The following is a 14,587-nucleotide window of genomic DNA, read 5'->3' as shown; positions in this document are numbered from 1 at the left end:
ATTACACCCCAAAAATAAATGAATACTTCCTTACATATCTATCGTATGTTTTATTTTTTTAATTAAGACTTTTAGAAAACAAAAAATGTTGTCTATTTTTGTTCATAATTTTTCAATATGAGAAAAATGTGGTTTACATACATAGGGACAAGGCTGTAATCAAAGGATCTAGGAAATTGATTATGACTCCGTTTTACATTGAGATTATTACCATTCAAAAGAGCTCCATTTTACCTTTTTAAAATAAAAATATTTTACATTTATACTGGTTAAACTCTAATATTCCTTAATCTTTTATTTTCTTTCAAGATAATAGTTGGAGAAACTGCTGTCTTTTGCCTACAACTAGCCACAAGGGATTTTGAAAACCAGGAAAAAACTATTTTAACTGGAGACTGTTGCTATATAAACCCGCTGGTGCGCCGAACTGTCCGATTTCTTGGTATGTGTTCATTAAATTATTTTTAATATTTCTGAAACAGTGTCTGTGTATAAGCTAACCCTTAAAAATGACTCACATTTTAACTGTTTGCAAATATTGTATTTTTTTTTCTTTGAAATGTTTTAATTTGCTTTTAAAAGTAAACATTACACACTGCTTGGGTGATGGTTGTATCAAAATCTCAGACATCACCACTAAAGAACTTACTCATGTAACCAAACACCACCTGTTCCCCTAAAATCTACTGAAATAAAAAATAAACGAAAAATTTTTAAAATACACATTGCATACTACTTTCTCTGTAATATAGCAAGATCCCACTTTAGGGTGTCATTTCCACATTCCTTTAAGGCAAAAAGAACACCACCTTTGGATGTTTAATATTCTTTAAGAACCAAAAATTACATGATTACTGTGTTTACGAAAATCTTTGGGCCGTACTTAGTGGGAGGGTGGTGATAATCCAGGTGGGTTGTTGAACATCACAAAGGATGGAAAAATAACTTGGCAAATAGAAGAAAGGTAGCACTCCATGTGCTACTTCTAGGTTGATTTTTATATAAACAAAAACGTAATGAGGATTTTAGTAGAGGACAAGATTCACTAATAATTTAACTTTTAATCTGAAATACTAGCAATAATAAATATATACATGTATGAATTATTGAAAATCATTTTAATTCAGTAGGAACTTAGCCTAGACACATTTTTTTTTAACTGACACAATACAATGTAATATAAATAATTGTTTCCTGGATTTGTCAGATAAAAATAAGTATATCTGTATCTACTAAATGCCATTTAAGATAATTTTTTATTAGTATTAAGAGATGCACTGAAGGTAATGTAACTCTTCAACATAGTTCTCATATTGAAGGGATCAAGATGAAGACTTTGAAGATATTATGCATAGATCACCTAATCTATCTATAAACCCATTAAAGACTAGCCAAATGTCATCAGGCTTTTGGATCTCTCTGAAGATGAAAGGCCTTCATATCCGAAACTGTTATTTTTACTGACATCAAGTTTTGTATCTCCAAAGCCCTTATTTATCCCGTTAAAGGGACAACTTTTATATGAAACCCTAAAAGTTATTTTCTTCACATGTATCAATACTGTGTTCTTGACTAATTTCTTTTTGTATAAGTCATTTAATTTTTAAAAAAAGCAATATACAACAATATCTCAAAATTAAAAGTATTTAAAGAAATCGCTGCTTTCCTAAATACTGTTCAGCAAATTACATTGTGCCTATTTAAGTAAAATATTTTTCTGCATTTGCACACATATTTCTAAAGAATATTTGGCTTACAGTATGCTTTTAAGTCTCTGCATGCTTCTTATTATGTGATTTTATAAAATACAAAAGCCTCATTTGTTTCTTGTTCCCTTATGAGTTGGATGTTTCTAGCTATAATAAAGTGGAAGCATGTAAGCAAAGCCTCTCTGTATAATAGTACATCATTCTGTGTAGTGACTTTATTCTTTAGGTCAGTGGAGTAGGTACACTCAAAGGATCTCACTTTAATAATTGTCTTTATAGTCAACTACAGTATTAGCCTTGGGCCTGGCGCACTGACATTTTAATTCGAAAACATATTTGGGAACTTTAGAGTGTCAAGAGACATTTCCACATTCTTATCAAATATTTCTGTTACCAACAGGAAAATCCATTGCACCAAACAGCCTAGATTTCAAATGTGTACAAATGAAGACTTGTAATTTAGGTTCCCATGCTTGGCCATGAGATTTTGGAAGGAGAAGTTTTGTTGAGCTCGGTTCTCTTTAATTTCTCTGCCTCTCTCAAATTTCTGATTTTGATAACCTTTACTTTGTATGATTCATAGAAGACTGGTGAGATGTTAAAAAAAAGGGCTTCTTATTGTTTTCTTTTAGAATTTTTAGATGAAGAGAGAACTAATATCTTTGTTTCATTTCCATTTGTATATACATAGAGTTTTGCTGTGTGGGGGTTTTTGTATGTAAACCTTTTGTAATCTTATATAATATTTTAAAAATTTAAAAGAACAGCTATCCATCTAATACTGGAAAATTATTTGATCTAGTACAACTTTTATGGTGATATACTATACAACAGCTAATAATGATTAAAAGGCTTGGGAAACAAACAATCCAGAAATATATGACTAAAAAGAAAAACATCTAATTATTATAACATAAGTATATGACATTTTAATAAATCAATACTTTTAGAAGTATTAATTTGGGATAGTTTTAAAAGGTCCTGTTGGATTTTATTCCCAAAATTATAAAAGGATGAATTTCTTTTCATTGGTACCACATCCTTAAAGATTGTAGCTGTAAGTTTAATTTAAATTAATGCCAAAAATTGTTTTGCCTGTATAATAGAAAAATAAGTTTTAACAATAATGACCAATGACTTTGAATTTGGAAAATGTTTTTAGTATTCAAGTAAATTGGGAAGTTCTTTAGCAAAGGAGGAAAAAATATCTACACACTTAGTTCTATACCTTCAGGTAACCAAAGTAAATAAATTTTAAAACTGTAAAAATAATTAATAGCCTATAATTTTGATTGCCTTATTTACTAAATAGCCCACATTGGATCAGTTGAAAGTCAATCCATAAAAGATAAAGTAGAAATAAATTACTAGCTGTTCTATGACTTTAACAAAATGTGTTTCTGAAGGCAATGTAGAGACTGCTCTGAAAGCATTCTGCTTTACTTAAGATTTTCCATATTTAAATGAAAACCGATGGCGCTGGATTTACTGCTAATTGGCACCTCCAGCAGCGTTAACATCAGTCTCAATGGGAGTAAGAGCATAATCAAAGAGAGACAACTGCTTTGCTTTACGTTAGTGCAATTAAAAAAAATTCAAAAATAGGGGAAAAAAATAAAATTGCTGACATTAGTAGAGCATGATAGACTATACCCTCTCAAGGAACACATGACTCCATGAAACAATTGCATTACTCAGAGTCTGAGAATACATGTTCTTATTTTATCTTATGTCTTATAAACCTGCCATGCACAAAAACCATGTAGTAGTAGTGCAGTTACCACTTTCACCACTCCAGAAAGCCAAGGAAAGAACTGGAGAGGAATGAAATGAAAGGAACTATGTATACGTACGGAATATTTATAGTTTCTAAGATATTTCCATTTTGGTTTATTATAAACTGAAATTCACACACACACACACACACACACACACACATAAAGCAAGAAGTTAAAATTATTTGTTTTCTTCCCCAGGAATTTATACATTTGGACTGTTTGCTACAGATATCTTTGTAAATGCTGGACAAGTAGTCACAGGAAATCTGGCCCCACATTTCCTTGCCCTATGTAAGCCCAATTATACAGCACTTGGATGTCAACAGTATACACAGTTCATCAGTGGGGAAGAGGCCTGTACTGGCAACCCAGATCTCATCATGAGAGCACGGAAAACCTTTCCATCCAAAGAAGCAGCTCTCAGTGTCTATGCAGCTATGTATCTGACCGTAAGTAAGGATTATACATTTGTTGTCTTAGTCTGTATTACTGTTAATTTTTCCAGTGTAGAAATTCTTTTTCCCTGCCATAATGAAAGTCACTTAAAGCACATTCATATATTTCTGTAGGCCATTTAATCTAGTTTTAATAATAGCTGTTGGTATTCTGAACAAAATTAAGACAGTTGTCTCTCATGAGATTATGTGTGGGTAGTTGGTTGTATTAAAAAATGTAGCCATTAGCATTTCTATTTGAGAATATGTTTGTCTTTATATTAAATAGGACTTAGTGGAAACAAATTTGTTCTGTAGCATTCCCCATGAACTTGTAATAGCATGATTAAGAGAACTACCTAGGCCTCTTAGCTGCCTATCCAAGCTCTCATAGTCCCTGCTGGGGGTGAAAGGGCCCCCTTTTTTTTTCTAGAAAGCACTATTGTTACTGGCAACTGTATCATCATCATATCTCAATTAGCATTTAATGTTTTCTCATAGAACTAACCAAGGAGTCCTTAGAAATTCTATTTTTTCCTTTAATCTTAAGTATTGGCCATCATCTTTGTGGCAAGAGCCAGGCCCCCATGCAGCTATCCTAGGACCTTTAGTTAGAAGTGAGTGAGTGCATTACCCATATACAGAAGGAGAAAGAAGGGCAGCCTTGGCAGGCAGCTCTTGTCCCCAGCAATGGTAGTATCAACCTCTCCCTCCTCACAAGGATGTGCCTTGCTCAGGAGGTGGACTCCAAAAGTGTTCCCTGTAGGCTTTTCCACAAACCTCTATAAGGTCAGAATTTTTTTTTTTTTTTTTTTTTTTTTTTTTTTTGCCAGAGTCTCGCTCTGTTGCCCAAGCTGGAGTGCAGTGGTGCCATCTCAGCTCACTGCAAGCTCCGCCTCCCGGGTTCACGCCATTCTCCTGCCTCAGCCTCCTGAGTAGCTGGGACTACAGGCGCCCGCCACCACGCCTGGCTAATTTTTGTATTTTTAGTAGAGACGGGGTTTCACCGTGTTAGCCAGGATGGTCTCAAACTTTAGACCTCAAGTGATCCACCCACCTTGGCCTCCCAAAGTGCTGGGATTACAGGCATTAGCTGCTGCACCTGGCCAGACCAGAGAATTTAAATGTCTTCTGGGGTTCTCCTTCCCAGTGGTGCTAAATCTACTTCCTTCCAATTTCAGCTCATTAACTAGAGATCTGTAAAGTCTCAGGACCAATTTGAAACCAAATTTGATTATTTCTAATGATTTGGAAAAACTTGGAATTATTTTTCTTTGCTCAGAGAGCTATTTGATAATGGAAATGTTTTCCATATAATCTTGTTATTTCTAAAGGCAGAGAGAATATATGGAATACCTTGTGACATCGCTACTTGAGATTCAAATAAAGATTACTAAATAGAAGGACAATTTGGGAAGAGAAATGTAACGTTATGCATAACATTTAGAATGACAGGATAACTTTAGAACCATAGATTATACATTTTAACATTTTTAAAGTTTTTAAGCCAAGTTAATTCTGTCCCTCACTGCCTGGACATTTTAAAACTCCCATCCAGAAACTTTTTATGGAGTCAAGGATTCTTTCCTTAATCCTCTCCTATTTATTTTCTCTTCCACTGCTTCCTAACTTTTCTAAAGTTTGTCCGTTACAACTCTCTCCTTGCCATCCCACTGTGCCCCCAAAGTCTGTTATTCTAATTTCCCCTGTTTCCTTTAGCCCATTAGCCTTGCTTTTTCTTGCACATTCTAAGGTACCTCTGGGCCTGATATGGAGTATGGTAACCCATGCATATCTTTCCTATTAAAGAAATTGCTTGACTCTATGTTTCACCTCTACTAGAATATGAAGCCCTCAGCCTTAAAACAGGGATTGAAGCTTGAGTGAATCAGAAGTCACAAAATCCTTTTCACTCATTGCCATCACATCTCAATTTGATGTTTATGTTTGTATCTGGGTGCGAATTGCAGATATATCTGTGATAAATACATGGCCAAGTCAATGATGGGAGACAAATTCGAGAATACTCTCTGACCCCAAATATTCTTATACAAATATTTTAATACTAATAGATTAAAATTAGATTCAGATGGGACGTGGTGGCTCATACCTGTAATACTAGCACTGTGGGAGACCACAAGGCAGAAAGATCACTTTGGAATTTGAGACCAGCCTAGGCAACCTAGGAGACCCCATCTTTACAAAAACAGAGAGAGAGGGAAAAGAAAAAAAAAGCAAAACCTCAGCCGGGTGTGGTGCTGCATGCCTGTAGTCCCAGCTACATGAGAGGCCAAGACGGGAGAGTCTCTTGAGTCCAGGAGCTTGAGGTTACAGTGAGCTATGATCACTCAACTACATTTCAGCCTGGGTAACAAAGGAAGACTCTGTCTCTAAAAAAATAAATAAATAAAGATTTAAAACACAGTACATGTTAGATTTTGCTGTGTAACCAATGTTTGCCAGTGGTGTTGATTGTGCTGCTATAATAATATACTTGGCCTTTGTATTCTGGCAAAGTAGTGTTTCAAAGGCATTGCTACAGGAGAAAGTATTATTGTTTATGCACTAGAAAAATCTTAACATCTTGTCTTGCTACAATCTACTTGCCGCCAACATGCATTTGTTTTATAAACTTCTGAATTATAAATCATACTGTTCTGTAATAAAAATTGGAAATATTAATGATAATAATTATCATAGCAAACATTTGTTGAATATTTACCATGTGTCAGGCACCAATTGCTTCACTTTTACTAACTTAGTTAATACTTTACTAATTCCTTTGTATTTTTTAAGTTATTTATCATAATTATTATTTATGTAATAATTGATTATTTGTGATACTTTATTGAATTCTCGTAATATTTTCTTAAAGTATGTGATATTATTTTACCTATTTTATAAATGAAGAGACTCAAAAAGTAAAGTAACTTTCTCAGATCCATAGAACCACAAATTTTTCTGGTGACAATGTTTCTGACGGAGAAGGAAACATTAGATTATTTTAGCTCTAGTGTGTGTATCTACAGCTGAATTCTTTCCTGCATAATACCAGCGTCCAGTAAACTGTAAGGCCAAGGGTACAGATGGTAGATTCATTTAGAGCAAAATCCCTTAACAGACACTCCAGCACTGGGAAATCTTCTACCGTTAAACACTGGTTCAGACTACAAACTAGGATTCCTGCTTGTAATTACCTTGATGGGTACTTCTGTCTTTTTAACAATAGATTCTGTCCTCTGCTGTTTCTCCGTCTTACCCCACCACCCCTTTGTGTGTGTGTAAGTGTGGGTGGCTGCTATGGCAACTCTGAATATAACTCCTGCTGCACATGTCAGCCTTATAGGCAGGTTTTGCTGTTGTATTTGAACGTACATATAAATATCTGTTTTCCCACTTTCACTAGAGGCACCTTGGGAAAACTTGATCGTAGGAATGTTGGGGTGTTTCAAACTAACGCAGTCTCATGAAATGCTTGCCAGAATGTTGATGGGTAGTAAATAGTAGAAAACAGCCATATATTCAGTATCCTCTGTGGGAACGGCCTTATGGCTGTATTTAGTTCAAGGCATATTTATTTAATTTGGTGTTGGTGCTATAAACATACATAAATGCATAAATAAAAATCAATGAGCCCTGTTATGGAGTATGTAAATAATAACTGAGAAATATGTTTCTGATGCCTCTTTATGTGGATTTGGAAATAAAACTAAGGAATTTGAACTCTCCCTTAACATCTGACTTTAATTAAGGTTTTGGGGCTAAGTTGATCATGGAGGTTTATTTTGCTTTACTGAGAACTTTCAGGAATAGTAATAATAATAATAAGCTCTATTCCTATTTTTGTAAGTACTGTTGGTTCTCCAGGAAAAAAAAATTGTGAGAGTTATTTAACCCTCAGTCATCAAATTTACAATTCAGTGTTCAGTGACATTAGAATGTTTAAATTTACCTTTGTGGTATTTCTTTTCATATAAATGGTTACAGCTTTTTTTTCAATTAAAAGAAAATGAACATCAAGGTTGAGAATGAAAAATTATGTTTGGTGAATTTCCAGTTAACCTCATAAATTTTTGAAATAGGCAGACATGAAATGACCTCCTTGGGTCACTTCCAATTCTGACCTTAGATTTTTGAAAATGTCAAGAAAAAAGGGTCAGTTATATGTATTGGCCTCTGTTTCTGCTATGTGTTGCTGCATTATAAACCCCCCTAGACCTTAAAACAACAACAATCTGTTATTGTCAGGGTATGTAGGGTTGACTTGCGGTTTTCCTGCTAGTCAATCCTTGCTTCTCTCATGGGACACATTCAGCTAATTCAGAGATCTGGGGTTTGGGCTCAGCCAAGACAGCACAAATAGCTGGGCCTCTCTCCTTCTCAAGAGGTCTTTCTCACAAGGGTCATCTTCCCTGATGGCATCTCAGAGCTGCCTTCCAATATGGTAATGTCCCAAGCTGCAGGGTACCTTGAGACTTAGGTTCCTAAGCTTGTTATACATCTCTGTCACTGTATTTTATTGTCCAGATAAATCACAGGGCCAGCCCAGATTGTTGAGAGTAGACAAATAGATTCCACCTAGAGATGGGAGGTGCAGCAAAGTCATGTTGTAATGAGGAGGATATACTGGGATGGGAAGAATTTGTGGCATTAAACAATTTATCCCAGTCTTTTCCTAGAATACTGGTGGAAACTCTAAAATATCATTCCCTTTCTCCCCCTCCCCATTGGTGGCCAGTCGTTGGCATTATCCCACTCTCACGTCCCACACAGTCATCTTTTATAATAAGCTCACAAAGTCCCATGCACCAACAACCACTGCTCACAGGCTGCTGAGACAAGGGTTAAATAAACACAACCCACTAGTGTCTATTTGCCCCCCTCTTCTTTTGAGACTTATTACCTAATTCTGTACAAGAACATGAGCAAGCCCTCACTCGGAGGTATAAGAATTCAGGGAGTGCATGTCAGTTTACTTGTAGCAGGTGATTTCATGAGACTGGTCAGTGATTGTGTTTGGAGGAGAAACAATAGGGTGAGCCAAATGAAAAGCTCCGGGCTGCCATCATGTGCTTCTTTTCACTGGCAAAAGAGATCTGGCTGCAATCAGAAAGCCATTCCTCTAAAGCTCCCTGCTTAGGAATAATGTAATGCTGAAATGTATAAGGTCCCTATGCTCTAAATTTCAAACAAGCAAATTTGATGAAGCGTTTACTATGTAATGCATTAAAAATATTTACTGAGCATGCACTCATAATGTGACTGCTATACTATTGCTATGACTACTGGTGCCATGACCACTATTATTAGTTGATTGATGTTTCACCTATTAGCCTTCAGCTAAGTGTTATTGATGTAGTTGGGGACAGTACAAAAGACATTCATGAAGTATCTACTGGGTTCCACTATTTTCACTGCCATGGACCCCTTTCAGTATTAACCCTGTCTCCCTTTCCCCACACTCCTCCATGAACTGCATGTTTTAAAATCTTTAAAACAGTTTTTAAATCTTTAAAATACTTTCCCATTCTATCTTAGGCCCAGGTATTACATAATTGCTCATAATCATAAAATATAATAATGCTGTTTTGCAATTACACACATAAAACTATTAAAATGGCTTAGATGATGATAAACAGTTAAGTAAATGACTAAACACCCAGGGATACTCTGCATCCTTACCTTAATTTTACTTGGCTTCTGTAAAAGACACTTATATTTGGGTATTCTGTGAGTGACGTGTGGCTTTATAATGGTTTTCTGGTTCTTCAGTCACATCACAGAAATTCCCATGTCTTCAACAACCACTAACCAGCACGAGATCACCAGTGTTGCCAAATGACTTAGTGTACTCCCAGCCAAAAGCAAAGAACATTGACGTTTTAGTTAATGCATGTGGGCTTATTATGGGTAAATATACTATTTGATTAGGCTCTTTGAAATATTGAAAAATATGCCACAGAATTATATTTATGTGTCTGGGGTTTCTTAGATGTTAGCAAACGTCAGCTTGGGTACTGCTGATAGCTTCTTGAACATTCTAATTAAGAAAAGAGGACTTTCTATTATAGGACAATATAAAATAGGGCTGTATTATGACTTCCATGGACCCTAGGTACTTTTGCCTTCATGGGCCCCTTCCACAATAAATAAAATTAAAAATGACATTTTACAAGTGTATTTCTATAAAAATAATATATACATGCTATACAGTAAATATTTTCTTTAACCTAAAAATACACATTTACCTTCTGCTTCTAAAAAAAGTTATGATATTTTCACGGGTGCTTCAAAGTGTCATGAGCCCTAGGTACTGTGCTTACTGTAATGCTGGATTAGTCTGCCCTGAGGAGTGGGTATAATAAAGTTCTCTATGGAATATGATTGTTAGAGTATCTGGTAATGACGAGTCCCACCCAGTGTCCAGGAGAGATGAGGTCCTGCTGGCAAGCATCACGGGAAGTGCTTCAGAGGTGAGTGGTACTTCGGGTGAGTCTTGAAGATGGACATTATTTGGATAGGGGGAGAAGAAGTGTCCCAGGGAAAGGCAATAGCAGGAGCAAAGGCAAAAAACAAGAAACACTGAAACAAGCAGAAACAGGTAAGGGGGAACATCAGCACAGGGGCGTATATTTGGAACTGCGGGATTTAAGGATTAGCAAGGGTGAATGAATCAGGAAGACTAGGTAAACCAATCTGAGGCTTTATGATTTGAATTAATAAGCAATGTGGAAGTGAGAAATGACATTACAGAAGCAGTGCTTCAGAATGGTCGTGTTTGATTCAATTCCATAAATATATATTGAATACCTAGAATGCATAAAGTCTCTACATACCGATATAAACTCCTTCAGGAGCTTAAAAATGGTCTGGTAGAGAGTAAAGAGGGAATTAAAATTGAAAGAAACTAAAGGCAAAGGAAAGCTTTTAAGAAGATCAGCACAGAATCTCGGGCGTAAAATCAAATTCCCTAGACAGAATCTCAGGATTTGGATTTGGATTTGGATTTAGCTGGTTTCCTTAAGACTGGGAGCCCTTATACTGAAGCGACCAGGACCAGATAAAATGAAATGAAAGTCATAGTTTCTGAGGGATGGAGTAAGCTAGGACTCTGTGAGCTGCCAAGCCTGAGCCATGGCAGGGTGAGTACAGATTGGAGCTGCTAGGGAATCTCTAAGCACTTTCTCCTAAAGCACAGGAATAAACAAATCAGATCTAGACCTAGAACCAGTACTATAGTGTACACCTCAGAGTTTCTGAACCATCACCAGCTTACTTACACTATGGCTAAATGTGGCCAAGTTCATGGGCCAATTGTTCTGCTGTTTTACTTCAAACCCATGTCCCAGTTACCATTTATTGAAAAGTGACTATCGGCCTACTATTGTACTAGTTACTTTACCTTACCTCTTTATATGGCTAATTGTTTACAGTGGCTGAAATGAAAGTACGACTGTCTTTATTTTACAGGTAACAAAATTGAGACTACGAGAAGCTAGTTAACTTGTCCAGGGTTATTCAGCTAGTATGTTTTACAACCAGGAATGTGACCCAGGCCACTGTGGCTCCAAAGTCGATATTTGGTCTTTTACATCATACTACCTCCTGGAACGTACCCCCATTGAAGAGAAGGCAGCCTAATTTTGAGTTGTCCTCAGAGTGCAGTGCTTCATGCACAGTAGGTGAAGGAAACTTGCTAGTTGATTTTAATTAAATGATGCATAATATGAATTAGGAAGACAGTTGAAAACGTGTGTGCTCCAGAAATTCCTGTCTCATGTCTTATTTTCCAGATGACCAGGTAGCTCAAGCACTAAAAGTCATATAAATAGTCTTGATTATTGGATTTTGGTTGTTCTTTAATTTTAAGTGAATGCATATTTTATAATTTTTATATGTTCTGCTCTGCAAATCATTTAAGGTGTTAAATAAGTTTGCTTTTTAAAGCGACAACTTCTAAGTATTTTTAACTTCTTTTCCATTTGCAACAATTGACTGAGTAACAACAAAACCAACACTGGCAGTGCTTATAGCTGGGTAGAACTCCATGGTAGGTAATATCACTTTGACAAGGTGGAACAGAACAACAACAACAACTTATAATGAGCAACTCTGAATACATGGTCATTTGATGTCAGGCCCAGCAACATGCTCGAGTCTGTTTTTCAAACACCACAATTATCTGTTGCAGGTGACATGGCCTTACTCCCGGACCCCTGTGGCGTACATTGCGATTCCCCCACTGGAACCTGCCATAAGCTCCAGACTATATGTTTTCCCACCACTGACAGATCAATCCCTAAAACATCTGCTGGATCACATGGCCCAAGTACCAGAGCTGCTTTCCCCACAGCCTGTACCTGCTGCTGCAGAGCCCTTTCTTGCTTCAAGTTCTATTCAAAGTTGGCAGCTTTTTATGCCACCCAGTATCTTAGTCCATTCAGATAGCTCTAACAAAATACCATAAACTGGGTACAACATATAAACAAAGGAAATTCATTTCTCACAGCTTTGGAGACTAAACAGTAGAAGATCAAGGCTCTGGTCATTTAGTGTCTGGCAAGGGCCTGCTTTCTGGTTCATACATGGTCTCTACTCATTGTGCTCTCACATGGTGGAAAGTATGAGCTAGCTTTCTGGGCTCTGCCCTCAAAACCTAAGCACCCCACCTCTTAATACCATCAGTTTGCAAGTTAGGATCTCAACATATAAGTTTGTGAGGGGGATACACACATTCAGATAATAGTACTTAGTATATGGGGCGGAGCAATACTTATTGGTATGGGATGTGTTTTTCCCAAAACTCAAAGTGATCTACAAAGTACTGTGCTTCCTTCTTTGTGGTAGGGGTATGAGATGCAGTAATTTATCAATTACTTTGGAGGGAATGTCTGGCATGCCGCTGACCACTGGATCCCTAAAATCTTTACTGATGTCATTAGGCCCTGAATATTGTAGGATTTATCTCCCCAAATCTGGAATGCGTATGTCTTACCAAGGCCTACAGTGTGCTAGCCACCTCTTGTTTATCTTGTCAGCATGATGTCTTGTATATAAATGATCAATGACATCTAAACTGTGGGACATCCAAGCTATCTCTATCTGTTTAGTCTAAGTTATGGCAGAGAGTGGGAGGGTTAATATAGCACTGACATCAACTATGATGTAAGGAATTGCCTGTACCAGGTGAATGTGAACTGTTCCTCATCCTCTTTTTGAATGTAATTGGAAAGAACCCATTAAACAAATCAATGGCCAATATTAGTTGGTTGAAGATTCAGTGGTCTACACTTATCCTTCAGGATCTGAACAGTCTTGCGAATTACATGGAAATAGAAAAGCCAGCACTCCTGCATTATTGAGATCTTAAGAGGTGACATTAAATCTTCACCATCCTTCCTTCAATAATGCAGTAGTAGTTTTTATTTATTATCTTGGAGTTTCAGAAGATTTCAATTGAATTCCCCTAATAAGTAGTTACTCCTCTTGTCAAGTATTGTGCATCCCCATTTATGCACTCATGGACTGAGAAAATGACCCCTGGATATGCTCACAGACTTAAGAGATCCACTCTCAGCCAGACTTTGGCCTGGACTCATTTATTACCTAGGCTCATATGTCCCTACTCTAACAGGGGGCCGTGATGACACTAATTCAGGTCTCCAGGTATCATTGTCTACATAGACCCCGTGTCCAGTCATCCTCAAAATATCTGGATATTTTTTTTTCTCCAGTGTATGGCAACCTGATTAAATGGCTGTGGGTCTTTTTGAAGAAGAACTGGGGATGTCATTACAATGTATACCTCCTGTAGTGTTTCAGGGTCCTTCCCTCTGGGGACCTGATGCCTCTTCAGGCAATGAAGTCATTCAGTGTTGGTAACTGCGCAAAGGGTTGAAGATTTTCCCTGGGGCACCCACCCTCAGATCATACATTCCCATTTTCTTGGGATGATATATATTAGGTAATCTCGTGGCTCCCTGTCTATTTTGCCCCTCATGGATGCTATGTTCTATAAACCACCTCTATAACTTTCTGTGTATTAAGTCCCTTTGGCTGTCACTCTGACTTTGTGCATTGTTGTGACAGTTGGAACCCACTGGCTTTTGGTGGTTAAGCCCAGCATCTGGCTTCTCTTTCTTCAGGGACCCTGTAATCCCCATTGATATTAAGGCACCCAGCTTTGTGACAGCCTCCCCTACCATCAGCCCTGACCTGCAGAGGAAAGGCATCACTGAACTTCTGAGTGATGCTGGTGTCTCTCTCACCAGTACACTCTGACGCCTCAGTGAATGACGTGTCCACCCCTCAAGGCTAATAATCATCTGGTGGGCCTTCAGTTCTCACGTGATGTGTACATTCCAGCAATGCCCACTTCCTGGAGCCTTTTAATTCCTCCTTCTACCCATTTGCCAAGACAATTCAGGCCGTTCACCCTCATTCAGATAGAGCTATCACTTTCTCCATGCTTGTAGGAGCCAGATCATCAGGAAGTTTTTACCATCCAATGCACTAGAGGTGGAAACTCAGCTCACTGGTCTCCTTACAGCAGAATGACACAGTATTTCTTGAAATAGAGATGAGAGAAACTTACCTCTGTGGCTGCCACACTGCTTTCACCTAGTCCTAATGCAGAGAGGACCTAACAAGCTAATGCACAGCCAGA

The 14,587-nt window shown here is 37.3% G+C and overlaps 1 protein-coding gene across 5 annotated transcripts in view; it reads left to right on the top strand.

Annotated features, from left to right (window-relative positions):
* Positions 1–14,587, top strand: part of PLPPR5 (phospholipid phosphatase related 5) — a 119,358-nt gene that overhangs the window by 49,193 nt on the left and 55,578 nt on the right. For all 5 annotated transcript variants that reach the window (XM_021921165.2, XM_009213534.4, XM_003892245.4 and 2 more), the window contains 2 exons: positions 310–442; positions 3,686–3,936. In XM_021921165.2, coding sequence (XP_021776857.1) covers positions 310–442; positions 3,686–3,936 — 384 coding nt within the window. The remainder of the gene's footprint in view (positions 1–309; positions 443–3,685; positions 3,937–14,587) is intronic.

Source organism: Papio anubis, chromosome 1 (assembly GCF_008728515.1).
Source record: "Papio anubis isolate 15944 chromosome 1, Panubis1.0, whole genome shotgun sequence".
NCBI classification, from domain to species: domain Eukaryota; kingdom Metazoa; phylum Chordata; class Mammalia; order Primates; family Cercopithecidae; genus Papio; species Papio anubis.
This window is presented reverse-complemented; position numbering and strand designations above follow the sequence as displayed.